The sequence below is a fragment of the Chroicocephalus ridibundus genome, chromosome 19 (genome assembly GCF_963924245.1).
Source record: "Chroicocephalus ridibundus chromosome 19, bChrRid1.1, whole genome shotgun sequence".
NCBI lineage: Eukaryota > Metazoa > Chordata > Aves > Charadriiformes > Laridae > Chroicocephalus > Chroicocephalus ridibundus.
The window spans coordinates 1,202,931-1,223,347 of record NC_086302.1 but is presented as its reverse complement, the minus strand read 5'-3'; the positions used below and the strand labels follow the sequence as shown (position 1 = coordinate 1,223,347).

The 20,417-nt window shown below is 47.6% G+C and overlaps 2 protein-coding genes across 3 annotated transcripts; one reads left to right on the top strand and one right to left on the bottom strand.

Annotated features, from left to right (window-relative positions):
- Positions 1-27: 27 nt before the first annotated feature.
- Positions 28-7,772, bottom strand: BSDC1 (BSD domain containing 1). Its single transcript, XM_063355790.1, has 11 exons — positions 7,686-7,772; positions 7,499-7,559; positions 6,741-6,857; positions 5,931-6,101; positions 5,761-5,815; positions 5,249-5,364; positions 4,796-4,864; positions 4,505-4,586; positions 3,776-4,315; positions 2,635-2,738; positions 28-2,070 (listed from the first exon to the last, which is right to left on the bottom strand). The coding sequence occupies exons 1-11, from the start codon at positions 7,694-7,696 to the stop codon at positions 2,038-2,040; spliced, it is 1,359 nt and encodes a 452-aa protein (XP_063211860.1). The 5' UTR covers positions 7,697-7,772; the 3' UTR covers positions 28-2,037.
- On the top strand, positions 7,767-16,116 carry ZBTB8B (zinc finger and BTB domain containing 8B). 2 transcript variants are annotated; one of them, XM_063355789.1, is made up of 5 exons: positions 7,767-7,793; positions 8,045-8,343; positions 8,548-8,998; positions 11,687-11,865; positions 12,189-16,116. In XM_063355789.1, exons 2-5 carry the CDS (start codon positions 8,053-8,055, stop codon positions 12,504-12,506), a joined length of 1,239 nt encoding a protein of 412 aa, XP_063211859.1. In that variant the 5' UTR covers positions 7,767-7,793; positions 8,045-8,052; the 3' UTR covers positions 12,507-16,116. The 2 variants fall into 2 exon arrangements, with proteins under 2 accessions (XP_063211859.1, XP_063211858.1); XM_063355788.1 differs by having other exon boundaries at positions 8,045-8,998; positions 12,189-16,114.
- The last annotated feature ends 4,301 nt before the right edge of the window (positions 16,117-20,417 follow it).

Genomic DNA, 20,417 nt, shown 5'->3' with positions numbered 1-20,417 from the left:
CAGGCAGAGACTCTGTAGAATTCCTTTAATTGCTGTTAACTGCAAGTCTGTAAAAGGTTCAGAGAAAGTCATTGTTACAAAACTACCAGCGGTTAGAATTGCTCCTGGTTTTCACCCCAGCTAGAAAAGGCTCAGGGAGATGCAGAATAGTTCAGAACAGAGAATATTGCACAGACAACCAAATGGTTAATTTGACTAAAGAATTAAAAAAAAAAAAAAAAAAAAAAAAAAAAAGCAGCGACACAGATGAGAGCACTGAACCCTCGGAGCTCTGCCGCAGGCCCAGGGACCCAGCCGTGACTCAGACCACCAAACCCCGAGGGACCACAGCCCCGACACCCCACGCGTGTCACCTCCCCACAGCAGGTTTTCCTGCTACAGTAAATTCGAGCCCAGGACAGGGTGAGGTGGCAGAACATTCCGGAGGTGCCACAGGGCCCACTGTACACCAGGAGGGAGGAGAGCTGTAGCGCAGTCCCTGGCCCTCGTGGGCTCTGCAGGACAGACAAGCTCCCACGTAAGCGCCTGAAGTCACCGCTGCCACCAATCTGCCTGTGTGGGCAGCTGCATTTGAGAATGTCCTCAAAGAGGGGGCAAAAAAAGACCAAAAACCCCAACTCTTCCAAGTGCACCTAGGCTAACGCTATCCAAACCCAGAAGGAAACCCACAGCTCCAACGGAGCAGCCCTGGAAGGGGCAGAAGGACAAAGGTAGCGCATATAAAACCACCACCCCAAAAGCCAGAGACAGCAGCGAGGGCTCTGTCCCTTTTGGATCACTGTAATTAGCAACATCCACTGAGGAGCATCTCATGCATCTCATTAGCATCTTCTAATGAGAAGGGAACTGCCCCAAAAAAGAGAGGCTGTAGGTCCGGAGGAAGCATTGCAAGCAGTCACAGGGGGCTTAAGGGAAGGAACCCAAGTGAGCACAGTGAGGATTGTGACCCTGGTGGCCGTGGGGCCTGGCACGGGGGGAACGCGAGGGGAGACAGACGAGTGGACAGACACAGCCTCAGCCAACAGGTACCACCCGCGCCCAGGCACTTCTGCCTCCCGCTGGGCAAGGGAAGGGCCGAGCCTCAGTGCCAAGGTGGAGGTTTAAGTGGTCACTGGGGCTTTGCAAGGGCTGAACTGGGCACCACGACAGAGGGGTTCTGCTCCCGAGGTGACCCAAATCACTGCCTGCCCAGAAGGGCTCAAGTAAGAGCAGGCCACGAGTACTTTGCTTGGGAAATTTACCTAGAAGTACAGAAAACCCAGTAGAGGAAGGCAGTGCAGCTGCAAAGGGGGAAGCAGCAGGTCTTGGCTCTTAGAGGCGCTCCTGCTCTCGCAGCAGGAAACGAGAGTTTCCATTAGAAAAAGCTTCCAAGACAAAAAGCCAGGCAGAAGCTCAGGGTTTGCAGGGAGTTTGGCTCCTTCCAGCATGGCCCAGCTTTAGGCCAAAGCCACAAGCTGACTGCCTTTCTTTGCGGCAACGAGCGAAGAGCAGAAGGGGCTTCTGCTGCAGCACCTCCAGCCCCCGGCCGCTCCCTCCATGGGGGCTTTCTCCAGGGACGGCCCAGCCAGCAGCACGGAGCGGCGAGCGAGCAGGCACAGCTTACATCCAAGAGCCTCTGAACTGCTGCACTGTAGACAACACGCGCGCACAAGGAAACTATCAGCCAGCTGGCAGCACCGAGAGATCCCGCCAGGTGTCCGAGTGCCCAGCTCGCCCTGGGGACCCCTCACTGCATCGCATCTGCCTCTACCCGACGCTTTCGGGGCAGTCAGTTTTGGCTTGGCCAGTCTCTAGGACCTACTGAGAAGATGGCCTCCCTAGCAGCTACATGTACGAGTGAACTCCTGCTTCCTCCTTCTCCTCCTCCAGCTCTGAAGGGGTCACTTGAGTTGCCCACAGGATTTAGCAGGAATGAAACTCCTCCAGCCTGGAACTGCAATCCCCAGCACAGTTACACACAAAGGAACAGCCGGTCTGTGATTTAATTCACATTCGATGGTGGAAATGAGCCTGTGACACACACTGGAAGCAGTCGCTTTATTCCCAGTCTTCCCACTCTTCATCTTCCAGCTGCAAACAAGAGTAACATCCCTCAGTTTGTTTCTGTAACTCAACGGCCATCTGCCAACAGATCCTCCTGCCCGGGGCACCTGAGTCAGCGCAAAGCCTGATATATCCTCACGCTCCCACACCCTCACAACAGGGATTTGCTTGCTCTGTTCCCCCTGGGGAACTTGCACACTCATCCCTCTTAAAGCATGTCCAAACAGCCGCTCTCTGCTCCAGCTCACACCCACGACTCCCACAGCGACATCCCAAGCTATGCCCGTGTCCTCAAAGAGCAAGTCAGGCCTTTGAGAAGCCTCCTGCCAGCTCCTCTAGGCCCTTCCAGGCCAGCAGCAGCCACATCTTGCTGCAGCGTGCTGCAGAGCCCTGGCTCCATAATGGGCGCTGGAAGCAGAGCTCAAGCCGAAGGATTTGCCTTCTTGCTCCGAGGCACTGCAGTGTCTCTCCACCTCCCAGGGGAAGCACCCAGCAACGGCAGAGCTCAGGCAGCATCACCCTGGGGAGCTGCTGATGGTTTCTGGGAGTGATCTTCTCGCTTATTTGAGTGAGCACCTCCCCTCCACTCACCTCCCCAGACACTTCCACCTTCGAGAGCGCCAGCTGCACCTCCTCTTCAGTCATGTCCAAATCAAAGTCCTTTTCCCAGTCCTCACTGATATCCGTGCTGGAGCCTGTAACCACAAACATCACGACGGCCATCAGAGCTGCACGCGCTCCAGGCACTCGCGAAATCACGCAGCTGCCCGAGCAGACCCACAAAGCCCTGGCATTCATAAGGCTCAGGTCTACCGCAGCCTGCCCCGGGAGAAAAAGCCTCCCCCATTCCCAAGAGCAGGCTGTCAGCTCGCTCACAGAGATGGGACGGACTGAGCTGCACTTCCCTCGCAGCAAGGGTTGATTCAGAATGAGTGCAAGAGGTGAATGCTGAAACATTCTCCTCTGGCCTGGGAGAACTAGGATGTGTCACGCTTCAGTCACAAGAAAACACAACAAATAAGGAGTGACAGGAGTGACTTAGGCAAGGGGACTGTCACAGTCCCCAACAGAAGGAACAACCTCCTGAGGCAGAGGCGGAGCAGGGACCCTCCTAGGGGTGACATACAGAGGGAAGGAAACATCACGTTCCCTACACAGGCCACAGCCCAGGGACCAAAGGTCTACCCTGTTCAGCTGACAGACTTGATTTCCTCTCGAATTTCCTCCTGCTCAACACAGACCCAGTTCGTGATACTTGGCCATCTTGCTGGATCTTGGGTTACTTGCAGTGGCTTTATTATCCTATAACCAACGTAAGTATTACTCTGGGAGACCTACAGCAGGCTCTGCTGAAGGCAGAATCCCCTGCAATTAAAAATTTGTAAATTGTTGCCAGCCAGAGCTGCAAAATATCCCTCCTCAGGGTCCTGGAGGAGTCTCACCCTCCGTTCTCCTGAGGGAGCATCAGGAACAGGGCTCAGAAGACACTGGCCCAGCCACCTGCTGAGAGCAGACTGTCACCATCTGATGTGCCCAACTTGACCCTGCCCAACAGCATAAGGATTCATTTTCGGTTCAGCTATTAAGACAATCTTTGGATCTAACCTTCCTGGGTTATTTTGGCAAAACCTCTTTTCTCCTCTTCCATCATCACAAAATCAAAGCAGTTTCCCCAAAAGCTGCCACCCTCAGCCAAAGGTTTCCAGGCCCTGTGCTGGCCCCACAGACGCACCTTTCTTGCCATTGTTGGAGGGAGTGGATTTCCCACTATCCGAGTTCAGCTCAAAGACACGTAGATCTGTTGGTCCTTCCTCTTTCAGAGTCTCTGTCCTGCCCTGGCCTTTGCTCTCCACCTCTCTGAGCTCTGTAACAGACGGCTGCTCTGAGGATGCTGCTGACTCCTGGGCAGGTGCAGAAGGATGACCGGGTTCTGGGGGCTTTGGCAGGGAGCTCTGCTCTTCCGAGGTGGCCTCCAGCAGCTTCTGGGAGAGGTCTCTGGCCCCGGCTGGTTGTGCTCCAGTCTGTAGCTGTGCAGCAGGCACAGAGGCAGGGTTTGCAATCTGAGTCACAAGGGAGACACTCTCACTGCTCTCAGAGGGGCTCCTCTCTGCTGGGGCCAGCTCCGGAGGAAGGACAGCCCAGCTTTCCTCTGAGGGTCCCTTGTGAGCAGTGGGGTGGCTTCCCTCCAGGGCTGCAGGGGCAGATTCTTTCTCTGCTGCTTCTGGCAATTTCACGTTTGCACAAGGCAGGGGTGACATCCCCAAGAACTCCTCTGTAGGAAGGCAGAAGACAAGCGAGAGATGTTTCAGCAAGTGCAGCAGCAGCTGACAGTGCAGCAGGGTTGGCTGCAGCTGGGCTGGGAGCTGAATTTGTGGGAGCAAGGAGGAGCCACCACCTCTCTAACTGAGACCTGCCGAGGTCTGCACGAGCCCTCCCGCAGACCCCCCACCATCTGACCCACCTTCATCTTCTTCCCAGCCTGGCTCCTCTTGGTGAATGCTCTGCTCCGCTCGCTGCTTCAGAGCCTCCCTTCGGGCTTCATCCTGCAGGGAATTCAGCATCAGCAGCCGCTCACGTCCCCAGTCCTTTCCTCCCCAAGGCATCTCAGTGTCAGTGACAACAAGGACACAGACAAGGCAGCCCAGATCCCTGCTTTTTCAGGAAAAGTATCTCCTGCCTCTTTGGTCCACACTAGAGAGCTCCTTGGCTGGAGTGCCCACCCGCTGGGGGAGACACCCACCTCCTGACCTACCTGCTCCAGGCGATGCACTTTATAGAAGTAGCGCTGCCAGAATTCAGAATGGGAAACAGCCACAGGGACCTGTGAGTGACACAGAAAACACGATGAGTCACTGCAGAGGGAGCACTGCGGTTACTGCCTTGCTCCTGTCTCCTCCCGAGCCTTGCAGCTGCCCTCACAACCTGCACAAGGCACCTGCATTTTCAGCTGCACACACTTGGGACCAAGCCTCGGGTACGCACCGGCAGATGCCCACACGCACATCAGACAGCTACAGAGGAACTTCTGTTCCAGGCTCGTGACAAACAAGCAGGGGAGAAGAATACAATATGCTGACAAATATCCACGTGCCAGTTTACCACAATTCTTTCTAACACAAACTCCAGGGCCCAAGCAGCTCAGGGCTTCCCTGCACCATACCCCAAGTCAGAACCTGCCCACTGCAGGAGCCAGGCAGGGCCTTACCATTTTGGTGTAGAGAGCCCGGATGGAAGGGCTGGTTGCCAGCAGCTCCGCGATCTCCCCTTTCTTCTCCTCTAGGTTAAACTGAGAGAGCCAGGCCTCAAGGAGCTCAGCAGGGCCTGTACAGGACAAGCACAGAGATAACAGTCCTTGGCACAAACAAGGCAGGAACAGTTTCAGGAAGTTTCACTGGAAAGATGCCCTAGACCAGACCAGCTGGGGTGAGCAAGGGGCAGAGGAGGAGGAAGATATGGGTCTCTCATATTGTGGGTCCTCTGCTGGCACAAGGCCACATGGCACCAGCTGTAGCGGCAGTTTAAGCTGGCCCAGCAAACTCTCAGTCTAAGCTCGTCCCCAATGCAACAAACAGATCTGCTCTCCGTAAACAGCAACCCCGTCGACAGCAAAGCCAGCAGGCCTGCTGGCAAAAGGCTCTGGGCAATTCAGGACAGCCCACAAACCCCATGCTAGGGCCAGATTTGCTTGGCGGCAGCACCACCGAGCCCCCCCCATACCATCAGGTTCGTTGCAGTAGGTGGCTGGGTCTGACTGGAGGCTGTAGAGACGAGCCTGGAAGAGACAGACAGGGCAGAGCCGTCAGTGGAGGGGCAGCAGCGGAGCCCCGAGAGGACAGGGCCTGGGGACTCTGCATCCCGGAGGGAAGGCCCAGGAACGAGGCACTCACCTTGGCACTGTCGTAGGGCTCTGTGGTACCTGTGGGTGTTGCCATCAGTGTAATGACATCGCAGTCAATGGTCTTATCCGGTGAGGGAGCAAATGTGTCCGAGATGACACCCAGGAAGTCAGAGAGCCCCTTCCTCACCTTTTCAGTTGCACCCAAGGAGCCTTCTGTCCTCTTGAAGAGAAAAGGCAGTGCAGTGTAAGCGACAGTGCCCGCAGCAGCAGGACAAGTCTCAGTCTTTTCTGGATAGGTTCCTTTAAAGTAAAAGGATTTCTCTGCCTTCAAAGAAGTGCTAATGAGGTGACCGTGTGGCCAGAGCTGGGCTAGAAGGGTGTGGTGGCAGGCACTAGCCTCAGGTGGCGGTGGGGCAGGCAGGCCTTGTCATAGGTTTGTGGGGAACAGAGCCTAGGCTTTGCGGGAAAGGACACAGCCAGGTTCGGGGACTGGCTGGCTTGGGAGTTCGACTGTCACAGCAGCAGCTCTGCAAGGGTAAGGCTGACAGCTTGTGTGGAGATCCGATGTCATACTACAGTGACACTGGCAGTATCCCACCTACACTGCACACTGGGAGAGGGAAAGCACAAGGAACCTGTCTCCACTCGTCTCCAGAGGTTCCTCACCACTACAGCAAGGAAATCCCACACAGTGCTCAGCACCAAACCTGCAGCACAGAGAAACTCTGACACCTGATGCTCACGGTTACACATTGGGGTTTGTTCACAGGATCATGTCCTCGGAGACAGGTGCATCGTATTCAACCCCCGCTTTGCTTTCTGCAACCAAGAATCCCAGCGCGCTCACTCCTATACTCACTGCCAGCTTGTCCTTGACCACGCTGGCTGTAGCAGCGATAGTGCAGGCTGTGTCATGCTGCACTACTTGAGTGAACTCAGCCAGGTCCCGTTTCATGAATTCCAAAGCTTCTGTGGACTGTAAGAAGATGACAGATAGATTGTGTAATTGTTTTGCTCTCCAATTAAGCCACGGTCACTCTGAGAACACGTGGCACATTGCAAAGACTAAAGTGTGAGAGCCTTTAACCCAGCTGAGCCCTTACCCCAACTTGTGCAATGGGTAAGACTGTAATAACCAGAATCACAATGGGAAACTGCTATGCCCAAGACATGTTACAGTGCGTTTTTTTTAAGAATGGAAAAAGACAGGTTAGCAAAAGCCTTGTTCTGAGTTTTGCGTATAATTAACGTAAGCGATGCTGTCACAGGCAGGATATTACACATGGGAAAGCAACGCTGCACATGCCCTCCCTGCTCAGGTGGCGATTTTCACATCCCCCGAGCCCCGCGCTGCTCCCCCGAGCCGCACCGTCCCCAGAGTCACAACAAATACACCCCACCTCCCCCTCCGCCTTCCGACCGGCCCCTTCCCGGCTCACGGGCTGCGCTACGGCCGCCGGGCGGCCACCGAGGCCCGGCTCGGGAGCCACCAGAGCCATTGTTGACGCAGCCGCTCGGCCCAGCCCTCACCCGCCGGCAGCCGGCCGGCCCCACGGCTCCCTCAGCCCGCCGCCCCCCCCGGCCGCCCCGCAGGCCCGGCCCGCCGCCGCCTCCTACCTTCTCCTTGACGGCCTGATAGCTCTGCTGCAGCCAGCTCCGCCACCAGCCCGCGTCCTCCCTGCACGGCGACAACGCACGTCAGGCGGGACCGGCCCCTCCGCCGCCCCCACCCCGGGCTCTGCCCCTCTCCCGCCGCCGGCCCGGGCCCCTTCCCCGCCGCCCCCCTCAGCGCTGCCGAACTCACCCCTCCGCCATCTTGGCGGCCTGACGTCACCAATATTTACCGACCCCTCACCCCCGTCAACGTCACTTCCTCCTCCTCCTCCTGCGGGGAGGGCGGCCGGTGGCGGAGGTGAGGGGCGAGCGGCAAGGGACGGGAGGGAGGGAGGGAAGAGGAACGAAAGAAAGAAAGGCCCCCGGACGGGAGGGGAGGGGAGGGGAGGGGGCGGGGCGCGGCCGCTGCTCGGCCCCTCCGGCTGCCGGTGCGTGGGGAGAGGCTGGCGGGGGGCGGCGGCGGGTCCCCGGGGGGTCCCCGGGAGGCGGTGGCGGTTCCCCACCCCCCGAAGCCCCCCCGCTGACGGTGCCTCCTCCTTGCCCGGGCAGCGGGAGCGATGGAGATGCAGTCGTACTACACCAAGCTGCTGGGAGAGCTGAACGAGCAGCGCAAGAGGGACTTTTTCTGCGACTGCAGCATCATCGTGGAGGGCAGGATCTTCAAAGCCCACAAAAACATCTTGTTCGCCAACAGCGGGTATTTCCGAGCCCTGCTGATTCACTACATCCAAGACAGCGGACGCCACAGCACTGCCTCTCTGGACATCGTCACCTCGGAGGCCTTCTCCATCATCCTCGATTTCCTTTATTCCGGGAAACTGGATCTCTGCGGGGAAAATGTTATTGAGGTGATGTCTGCGGCCAGCTATTTGCAGATGACCGATGTGGTCAACTTCTGCAAAACGTATATAAGGTCATCGTTAGATATTTGCAGGAAAATAGAGAGAGAAGCCGCTTTCTATCAGGCTGATAGCGGGAGCGCCAGCTCTGCGAGAGAGGGCACCTCGTACAGCTCCAAGAGCCAGTGCTCTGCCTCTGTCTCTTCCCTGCAGGAAAAGGAAAGGATTTTGGATTGTCAGAGAGACCCTCCCTGTGGCGAATGCAGCAGCTGCCATCCCCTGGAGCTGGTGGTCAGAGACCCCGGGAGCAGCGACACTCCAGACGACGTTAATTCTTCACTGCCCAAGGGGGTGGAACCCAAAGTGGAGTTTGACTCGGATGAAGTGGAGGTGGAAGTGGGTGAACGGCTGCCGCAGTACCCGACTCCACTGTCCCTCGAGCAGATGGACGAGGGGCTGCACGGCGGGCAGGCGATGGACCTGGCCTGCAATAACTATCACATGAAACAGTTCCTAGAAGCCCTGTTGCGCAACAGCTCAGCTCAGAGAAAGGATGAGGTGGTTCATCACTTTGTCCGGGGCTTTGAGGGTAGGCCAGAGGATGCAGGGGTAGCCATGAGTTCCATGATGGACATTCACAGCGACTGGTATGGTGAGGACACAGGTGAGAGGACTCCGGGGGGTATAGGCTCTGTAATTGAGGAGGAAACTGCTTAGTTGTGCGACTTCCTTTGTTATTCTCATTCTTGTTCAGGAATATATTGCTGAATATTATGCCATAGCAAAATAAACTATTGTTCTGGACTTGAAAGCTGTACTCATTTATTCAGTGCAGCATTCGGGAGGTAAGTATTTCTCACAGCTTTTACAGTCTCTTTGAAACAGATCCTGGAGCTTGGTGTTGATGATACTGCTTTAATAAACAATCTCATTTGGGACCTTGCTGAATGGCAAGCGGATTTTTAAAAAGAATCTTCCTCTCATAATGTTACTGTTAGAAAGAGCAATTAGAAAGATAAGTTGAGCTGCCACAAGAGGGATCTGCTGTAGAACCTGAGAGAGCAGAAGCAGCTTATTGCACTGGAGCTCCTGCCGGCTCTTTGGTCTGTTTGCTGTTACTTACTTTGAACTTCAGAAGGGCAGAAATCATTTTTTACTCAGTATTGAGTGACGCCTAGAAATTCTTTAAGAACACTGAAAGCTTTAAACTCTCTGGTGTTGCATAAAGGTGAGACTTAACTTTTACTTCTAGCGCCAGACTCGCTTTTCAGCTGCTGGTCGCCGGAGGTTCTGCTTTCCCCAGCCCAGCGCCTGTTGGGGTGTCTTGCTCGCGCCGGCAGGAATGTCTCCTACCAGCACTGTGAGGGACCTGGAGAAGAAGGTCATGTCCATATGCATTTCTCCTGAAGCGGACAATAAGGATTTGGGTGTTTTATCTGCTTACAGTAATGTTGGTGGAGAACTTGCCTCATCCAAACTGCCTGATGAAGATGGGAGGCGGCTCTGACGAACGCTGCAAGTGCCATAGCTGTTCACGATGTGACAAATGCCACAGGATTTGAGGCACAGGAAAGAGAGGAAATCTTTCACTGAATATTCTACTCTAGGTAGCAAGCTTACATTCATGTCATTTCCAGCTCAGGCACGCATGTGTGATCTTAAAGCCCATAAACCAAATAATATCTCTCACTGCTTTAAAATAAGGAATCTGATAAAATCACAAATTCAGTCTTACAGTCACCAAAAGACCGAAGTTATCAGAACAGAGTGCTGTCACCAGGTCATGCCAATGGCTTTTGATACATAGCAAGACAAGAGCATCTAACACACAAACTTGGCTTTTTCCCCTCCTGCACTCTTCAGACTGTTAATGAATCATTAAAAGGGAAATGCTTCTAGAATTTGATGAGAACATCGGGTTTTATGACAATGTACTAGAAATGTTAATGGTCGATGTGCTTTAAATAGGAGTGGGGAAAAAAACCCCAGACCTTGCATTCAGTTATGTTTATCTGCTAAAAGTGAACGTTGTAAGCATTTAGTAGGACGGAAGTATCTCTTTGCAGCTTTTAGTGCTCCTGCTGTCTTAGCATTTTCACAGACACCAGGAATGAGAAATACAAAATCCTGATAAGGGAGTGGTGCTCTCCTGCATTCAGGCTGGCAGATGAGATAAATGTCACTTATTTTCAAGTGTCCGCATCTGTTCGAGTCATCCTGGTCCCCTTCACAGCTCATGGGAGGGGAAACGGGCACCTGTAGAGAGCCTGGAAGCAAGGCAAGTCTAAGAACTCCTTTTCTTTTATTAAACAGTGCTCTGAACACCCAGCAGGGATTGGTAATACCCCGTGAAGGTACAAAATTGGGTGAGATGAATTTCACTTGATCGCCACACGTTAATACTAGTCACTCCTTTTTCTGAGACAGGGTTGGACAAACCTTAGTCTGAGGAAGATTCTGTGGCCCCACCTACTTTGGCGTAACTGTTAAAGAGCTCGAGGCTTGATCACAAACACGTCCCTCAATCGGTACCTGAAATAGGGAAACCTTATCTTTTAGTATAACATCTCAGCCTTTATGCTGGAAAGGAAGCTCCTATCTGGGCTAATACCGAAAAACTTGGCAACACCCACTTTTATATAAAATGTGATCTTCAAATTGAATTCTCTCTTTTTGCATCTGACTTCATAAATTACATATTACTTGTGTGCATGTAGTCTGATTGTAGGAAAAGTATAATATCAGCAAATGTATCGGAGTCCTTCATCTTGTTATTTCCAATGGAAAGTGAACGCTGAACTGGATGGCAGTAGAAACACGCATTCATACTTTGAGATGGGTTCTCCACATCTAAATTTATGAACGTTCTAAAAGCATATGAGAAACATTGCACTACTTCTACCTGTAATTTGTCGTAAAGATTTTAGTTTCTAATGCTGCTTAATGCTAATGGTATCAGAAAAAGAAAAAAAAAAGAAAGTAGGAGACTTTCTGTGGCTGAGATAGTGCAGAGACCGCGCTGCACTAAAAGCAAATTTTTGGCACTTAATTAAATGGCTTCTTAAAATAAAATTAATTTGTTTTTCTGTTGTGAGCCAACTCCCTTAGAGTATCAGCTATGTAAGCAAGGTGATTAATAAGGCAAGCTGATTTTCAAGGGACTTGATCCTCTGCAGCTGCATGAATGTCTTCTGAAATTGCACAACCTACAGAAATTCCAGGTAAGCCAAATAGAAAAAGAGGGGAAAGTGCAATTATCTTGGCTGAGATGTGCAGCGGGGAGGCTAAGAAGCCGATAGCTAACACTGGTGAACTGTCTAATCTAACGCACTGTGTTTTTTCTTCCCCAAAGGTGATGTGTTAGTTGTGCCAATCAAGCTTCACAAATGCCCGTTCTGTCCCTACACGGCTAAACAGAAAGGAATATTAAAACGGCACATTCGCTCTCACACGGGTGAGAGGCCCTACCCCTGTGAGACGTGTGGGAAGCGCTTCACTCGGCAGGAGCACCTTCGGAGTCATGCTTTAAGCGTAAGTTTGAAAGATTACACGTCAGGAAATTCTTAAAAGCTTTTGGCGTTTCCCAGTCGCGTTTCCCAAAATATGTTGGACACAATGATTGTTGCCAACATGAGATAAACTTTTCTAATAAGTTTAAGCCACTGATACGTGGTTCACCAGTACTTATGTAGCCCCAAATCTTTGTTGCTGGAAATGTGATGGGATCACCTGCCCTTTAGCTTAAGTGTAGATGTTTTTCTGTTCCAGGAATATATGCAAAACAGTACCTAGAAAGAGCTAAAGCAAGAAGGCAGGGTGCCTTTTTTACCATAATCTTTTATTTTTAACTTCAGGTGCATCGATCAAACAAGCCGATTATCTGTAAAGGCTGCAGGAGAACATTCACAAGTAGCCTGTCTCAAGGATTGCGGCGCTTTGGCTTGTGCGACAGCTGTACTTGCGTGACCACTACCCACGAGGACTCCATGCCCATTAACCTCAGCCTAATGGAGCCTTCGTCAGAAGGCCAAGAGAAGGGCGATGCCGATAACGACTGGCCCATATACGTGGAGTCTGGAGAGGAGAACGATCCGGCCGATGATGACGATGCTGATGGTGATGACAAGCAGGAAATCCACAGGAGTTTGTCAGACCGAGAAACACTTATGTAGCAGCGAGAGGAGAGTGGGAGCGTTTAAAGTGTTTCCCTAACAGTGGCCAGTCGGCAACAGAAAACTGTGTATTTGACCAATTAGTGAGACTGTGCTGGTTTTTATTATTCCATTTTTTAAAAGAAGAGTGGGGAGAATTGGAAATTTTAATACTTTTAAGTTTTCAGTGCTGTGCACCAGAAATCTGTGAAGAATCTTCTGTCTGGGGTTCACAGAGGTTGTACTTGAGCAATTGCCAGGGGTGTCTCTGCCTTCTAGTTTTGATTTTGCAGGTGGAACCTCTCTGTGTTGTTTTGATACCAGGTTTCTTCAAATAATGCTGTCGTGGTCCTTAATCCCTGATCTGAGAGGGGTACCATCTTCTCTCTGGAAATTACATTAAAAGAAACGTAGTTTTCATCCGTTACCTTGTACTTTTCTAAACTAAGGGGTGATCCTTCTGTATTCGAACAGTATTATCTAAATTGTAAACCTAAAGTGTTTGCTTAGACTGGACTCGACCTGGAAACCAGGGCAGACAAACCAGGATAACAAAACTATGCTGCTGCTGAAAGCCTCGACAGTAAGCATAAATGTATTTCACGTGTCCTTAATTTCAGGTATTTAGAGAACAAGCTTCTCCTTCTCAGTTGTTTTTATTGCATCTCCCTCTCCCAAGAGCTCGGACTACAGATCTTCAGATGTGTCCTTAATGTCATTTAGACACCAGCAGTCTTGGCTTAAGAGATATTAAGCACACATTATGGGGTCTGGTGTCCTGGTCTCTCAGTTTAGACTAAGTGAACTGCCCAATTCTCTTCAGCTTTTTACAGTAGAAGTTAAAAGCTGTCAAGAAGGTCACTTGGGAATTCTGATTCTGGTAGATTAAATAGCCAGATTCACAGCTGATGTAGCTGAGGAGCAGTTACATATAAATATCTGAGCTATGCATATCAAAGAGCTCTGAATACCCTTTTTAAAATAATTGGGTAGGAAATCTCAGAAATTTTTACTGGCCTCTTTGTATGCACATCCTTTTCTTTCTCTTTTAATATATTTTCTTTTAGTCTTTGGTGATCATTCTCGTAGTTTATGTTGTCTGAATTTATCAAAGTACTGTTTTGTTTTGTTTTAAAAAGAAAATCCTTCAGTGTGGACCTCATGTTTCTGTGCTGGGATAGATAAAGGTTGGCTTTCAAGGGAGGTGAGATTTTTTTTTCCTTTTCTAGTACCAAGTTGATATAAGCTATCAAAAATCAACCTGGGAAGCTTTAAAAGAAAACTCAACACCAACAGAAAGCCTGTTTGCTTCTGGGTAATGTACTGTTTCCTAATCAGGAGACAAAACTGAAATATACTGTGAAATAAGACTGTTAATGCTTCTTTACTATGTTGTTCTTAAGTGTTTCATGAAAAGGCAAATTTTATGTGTCTTAGCTGGAGTAAGTGCTGGACCAAAGCCTGTATTCAGGCATGGCTGACAAAGAACGAGCAGTTCTTCCCACTTAACAAGATGGTGCTTCTTGAGGTTTTTAGTGTAAAGAAAGACTCTACACCTGGAAAACATTAGATGGAACCTAAAAAACAAAGAACCCTCTGATGTAGCCAGTTGAGGTTTTTTTCATACCTTGTGCTTTTATTTTACATACTGAAAAAGAACAATTCACCTTCTCTATTTGCTTCATTCTACAGTGAAATTGTAATCCCATAGTGATGTCAAATTTACTTGTGAGAGGTGATTCCGATGTCTCAAATGCGGTTAAGAATTCATTGCCAGATCAAGTAGGAAAGAAGAAACAAGCTTCTTAAACAAGTCGCTTCACTAGTGATTAATGAAAACAGCAAAAGGTAAAGCGACTTGTTTGGAAATGGTCTGGTTGAAGTTCTTGGTGAGTGCCACCTTCGCAAGAAGATGCTGGCATCACTCGCTACATTTATTTTCTCTAACTTCAGTTGCGTGAGCTTTCAGTGGTCCCTATTCCAGGTCATCTGTAAATTTGAGTTGTGTAATAGCTGAACAGTATAATAACGACACACATCACGATAGAAAAATCTCACTGGGACAAGATCTTTAAAAACTTCAGGACTCTATAGCCCCTGTTTTAGTTATCTAAATTGAGACCATCGAGAGACAACTCTCATAGATGCCACCTTTGGAGCTGAGCTCCTTTGAAAATCCTGTTGTGGTTTTGGGTCCTAAGCACTTGAAAATCTGAGCGAAACGTGAGCTTGTAAATCTTGCCGGCACATTGGAAAATGCCACCTCCAGCCTACCGGGCTAGTCTTTTGGACTACTGCTCTATTTCACTTGAGTCCATCCACCATCAGAGGGTATTTTTTTGTATCTGCTTATCTGATAAAGGAAGGACTTCTGCATAGGAGAACACCCGGAAAACAGTCACGATATCTGTGTCTGTTGGGAGAGTAACTCACTAATGGAAGTGGGATAAGAATGTAAATAGGGATCCAAATTGATATTTAGTGACCAGGCATCCCAATCTCTGGTCATTCCAGCGTGCAGATGCCACCTCATTGTAAATACTGGTAGAGGCCACTAGACATTGGAGTATCAGCTGAGCATGGGTCTGGCTAGTGCTAGCGACAACTAAAATGTCAGAAGATTCAGCTTCTGAGGCAGCTGAGCTGTGCTGAGGGGTGGGGTAGCCGACTCTGAACCTGTGAGGACATTCAGAGTAGGGAAAAGGAACCTCTTGCGGAAGTCCGTATGGAATAAGAGCTGCGGGAATGACTGCGGAGACCTTCAGCGATTGTACTTCAACCTGCTTTCTTTGGTCTTAGAGATTGTTCTTGTGTGTCTTGTGCATAGAGAATGGAGCTGTGTTAAGGTCTGTGTAACACTGGGGGGGTTGTGGGTGGGGGGTTCGCCGTTCCCATTCCAGATGGAAAGTGACCACCAAAATCGATGTTTCCTGTTGATCTGTCATACTGTGATGCTTTGTTTTCAGTGGAGTCCTTCAACCTTTGTATTTGGAAGCGGATGTAGTTTATCCATGTTCTTGTGACCACCTGTCCATGTAAATCTGTTTGCTGTGCTTTCCACTTAGTTTTTTGGATGTTTTTCCTGAAATCTTCCATTGTAGATTCAGCCTCTACAAGCTTTGAGAAAATGATGTAGCCGTTTTAAAATATTCATATGGTGCTTAATGAAGAATCAAAAATCATGTTTTTAGAGATGTTATTTCTAATATAATCTCTTTCTCAAAGTTTTTTAAAGGCCGTGCAGACTACGTATCTTAAAGTCTTAGCGCTATGTAATTGACTTTGTTTAGGAGTATAAGTTTTAACGTACTTTTGCACATAATTGCACTGTATTTCACGAAAGGAATACATGCTGCACTGGTATTCGTAGTGCATTTAACCTCTTGGTGCAAGACCTTGTAAATCTTCCAAATGTGGTTATTTAATTTACTGATGTTTTGTAAGGCAGTTTCATAACTGAAGTCCCTTAGTCTAGTTTAAATGACAAATTCTTATAAACCGAACCTTATTTGTAGAAGTGACTGAACTATATTTGTGGATATTGGAGCATTCTGGAGCTTTTTGATTGTCTAGAAAATAAAACTCTCTGAGAGGGTTGCTTTGATTTTTTTTTTTTACTGTTCAGGAGTTGACTGAGTAAACCTGAGAGTGTCTAGATTAAGGCTCACATTTCAATTTCTGGGAATTAAAAATGAATATATCCATTGCTGGCAACAGACACTTTGCAAGCAAGAGTCTTGGTAGGAAAGGATTAAAAGGATGCTGTCAAGTTAAAACCCAGCCAGCTGGTGGTTTTTTTAAAAAATCTTTTATATTATTAACACGGGCTTTGTTTCCTTAACAGTTTTTTGTAGTTTTATAATCATCTTAACTTTTTAAACTCTTTTTAAAACTTTTCATTTTTCATGCTGGGTGAGAAAAATCTGTGCAACTGGGAAAAGCTCACTGATCCTAGCTAGAAGAAAATGCTGTCAATGCCTACAATAAAATGTATGCGGGTGGGGGGAACGGACTCCCAAATATTCTTTGTAGGTTAATTTTGAATGACAATGGATATTTCACACAGGCTTTTTTAAACCTGCTTTTACAGACGATGATATTTAAAACCTGTATTTACCTGTTGATTAAGAATATCCTGAATCAATGAAAAATGTAATAACCCCTTTCTTTTCACTGTTTTCATTCGAACAGTGAAATCCGTTCACTTTTATTTTATTGGGATCTTTTGGTGTACACGCTTGTTTCAGAAGTGCCTGGGAATTATTCATATTTCAAAACTTGTTTATTATTGAGGTTTTTTTTTTTAAACATTTTTGTTAAAGATTTTTGGATCCAGCTTAAGTTGACAGTGCCCTTTAACGTGCACATAAAAACTGCATTTCTTCTCTTAAGGGCCGCTGTTAACATGTCAACCAAATAGCTGAAGACAAGCCTGTTTTTTGCCTTTTGTTGGATTGTTTGAAATTCAGATTTTCTACATATCTAGAAATATTAGTAACGTGTATAAGAACATAAAGGGCATGAAGTTGTTAGAACCTCGCCAGCGGCTCCATTTGTACCCATGCGTGTGGCACACGTGCCCACACAGAGCTGCTTTCAGGTCTGGCGTTACAGTTAGGATGTCATCGTCTCTGCCGTGCAGGTCAGCGCAGCACTTTTAGTAAAACACAACCAGTGAATGTAACAGCTTTTTTGGTGTTTATTAAACGGTTATAGGGAAGTGTCTGAATACTAGTAAATTAAAAAGAAAAAAAACAAACACCACCCTTTTCCCCCCCTCCAAAAAAATCCCTCTCAAAACGGCAGGCCGTACACAGCGACTTTAAATGCCATCCCCAAATATCCAAAGGCAAGATACTGGGCTTTAAACTTTGGACTGCCAATTGAGATGCAAAATATTTTAACTGTCAAAATATATGACTCTGTACATTCTTACATGCTTTTAGCATAACCAGCTGAGTCCTATGAAGACTCAGAGACACATGACCGGTCCCATTGATCATTGGACTAGTTACAAGGGTAAAATTTAAACATACATTGAGAGTTTTGCAGAATTAGAAACCAAGTCAGGTCTTAGACATTCTTACAGTTCTTCAGTGGCAAGGCTTAGATTAATGTTTAGCTGCTGGCTTCTTTTGGGGTTGAGAGCCAATGGCCGTGCTACTGATTTTTCAAATTCTGTCTTGTTTAGTTGTTAATAACTAAGGTAGGTGAGCTCTGACCCAAAACAGTGTGTATTACTCAAACGAAAATAGGAAGCTTGCTTTGAAATTGTTTTCTTCTTGTAGTCTTTCATGTTTCTAATACAAGACAGACATCTTTTGTTGGTAATTAACAGCTATTGGTAGCAATAACAGCTATTTCTAGATCACAAATAATTTTGAATACCTCAGTCTTTGGAGACTTGGAGGATTCTTCTCTCCTCCTGTATGAAAATGCAAACAAGAATGCTCACTAAACTAAACAAGAGTTAACACTTTGGGGAGATGCCCTGATTTTAGAACCCGCTTATTTTAGACACCATCATGCAGGTGGATTTATGGGTGGATTCAGAGACCTTTGTAAATCTCCAAGCCCATTCCAGGATCTGTCCAGGCGAAAGCCAGTACAGTAATCGCACTGTACTATTAAACAAGGCACTGTGTATTTGTTGAGGCAGGAGAGGAAGATGTTTTTTCACTTTTGAAAACCAATGTGCGAATGTTGCCACTACCTCCAGACAGGTCGGGGGAGTAGTTCAATCAAAAGTAAATTGTCCTAAAATACTAATTGGTACAATAACATTTTCATTTGTACCATCTGAATCGGATGTATATGAAATTCAGTTATCTCAGCTTTCTCTGAATGTCCATCTTGTTTTACATTTTTTACTGTTTTAAGTCTTCTTTTGTTGTTTAATGAACTTTTAAACATAGCAGATTATGACTTTTTAAAGTGCTCCAGTAAAGTAAAATAAGGGTACTTTAAAAATAAAAAAGAAGAAGAAGAAACAGTATCCAGTGTTAAGGAGACAATTTTGATGAGAAAGGTGTGCTAGGGAGTGAAAGAAGGGACTGACACCCGCTGCTCTGCTTCCATGGGTATTTGGGACCAAAGTTCTATGTGGGAAAAAGCTTGCGTGAAGTTTGAATTGTGGGTCTGGAGAGTATTTTACAAAAGCTAGCTTGGCAGCGTTCAGTGACAGTTCCGAGTAAAGCCGGGTAGCAGTATGAACACAGCAGACCCTTCCAGATTCAATAACTGGGCGTTTTCTGCAGACCAGTACTAGCGCAGTTGCACTGACGTGTCACCACGAGCTGCCGCATCGGCGAGTGCTCCTGTCCTGATGTGGAGATCTGTGAGTGTATGTGTCAGGGTGGAAAAAACAAATTAAACCAAAGTGAGAACTAATGTGCATCACCACCATATAGGCCATTTACCCTTTTTAAGGGCTGGGGATCAAATCTTTAAGTGCTTTTGTAATGTTTTTTCTACAGTGGTGCTTTACTGAATTTGTCTTTACCGTATGTTAAATTGTATATGTACTATATATGTTTATATTGTTGTATGTAGTCTGGTTCTTTTATAGTTGAAGAACAGAAAACATGAAATAAATACTAATCTCACAGTAAGTACACATTTTTTCATTTTTTACATGAAAGATGTGGGGCACTGAAGCACTCATCTTGTCTCCTTGTCTCCAAGGGCCACCCGGCTGTCACTATCCTTGGTGCCAAGGACTCTCGGTGGGAGGAGGAAAGCAGGAGTGCAGGGCACTCAAGGGAGATGAGAGGCCGTCAAAAGCTTGCAAATGGTTCGGGGACAATCAATGTTTAGATCAAGGCCTAAGTCATCAACACAGATGAGCTGTATGCAAATATGGCACAATTTCAGGTGCTGAGGGAAGCTGGGTCAAAGATAAGAATACGCCTAACAAGTATTTAATATAATTCCTTTGGTACAGGGTTAGGAATTTGGGTAGTATAGGTGAAGCCACTGACAAGTTATGCTGAGATGCTCGGGCAGCTGCTGCCTCTCTTAACACCACTGTCAAACCTCAGACTTTGCCCAAGCTGTAAACGCGGTTCAGAAGATGGCCTGCTCCGTTCCTGGCAGGTGTATACTGGCAGATGGAAGATTCCTCCCTGTACTCGACATTTTAGGACAGTGGGTTACGATTTCCTTCTCATTTTGAAAAATGAAGTGATCTCCTGGTGACCTGGAGGCTGAACAAGCATTTATATTTGTACCAGAAGAGAATTAGGATGCGGCTCAGGATCTTTGTGAAGACAACCGAACTACAGAAATCACGGGTTAGTCCACTGGCTCCATCATGGAGAAAACTGATGACAGTAAAAATGATGCAGAGGCAAATGAGCTAAAGTCAAATAAGCTGGGAGTGCATTAGATGAAATTGTAATCTCAGTCTTCATTTGTTTCTGGTGTCTTGCTTACGGTCCCCCTATCTCTAGACCATGCTTGCACAACTTAAAAAGCTCTTTCGTTACGACGGGGATATGGTCTTATCTTGCATGCTTTGTATTCCTCAAGGCGTTAGGTCCTGCAACGCTGAAAAGTTTCCTGCCATGGAACGATTCGCAACTCACCTATGAACTACTGAAAAAATATGTGTCTTTATGTCATATAAAGTTTCTCAAAAGCTTTTAAACAAACAAAATGTTCTCAGAAAATTACTTTTCTTTGAAGAGGTGTAACACGATTTTAAAAGCAACAATTTTTGCAAGAGTGTGGATTAAAATTCCTGCTGTTCATATTTTCTCATTAAACGCATTTTTAGATCCAGCGCAAAAAAAAACCCCACAACTAATTAATTCCCCAAGTACGGTAAGTTTCTGATCCAGTGGAAAAAAACTGTAGCTATTTCTTCAATGGTAGAAATAGGAAATAATTTTATTTATATTTTTAAAATTTAAAATAAAACCCTTGGTAAAT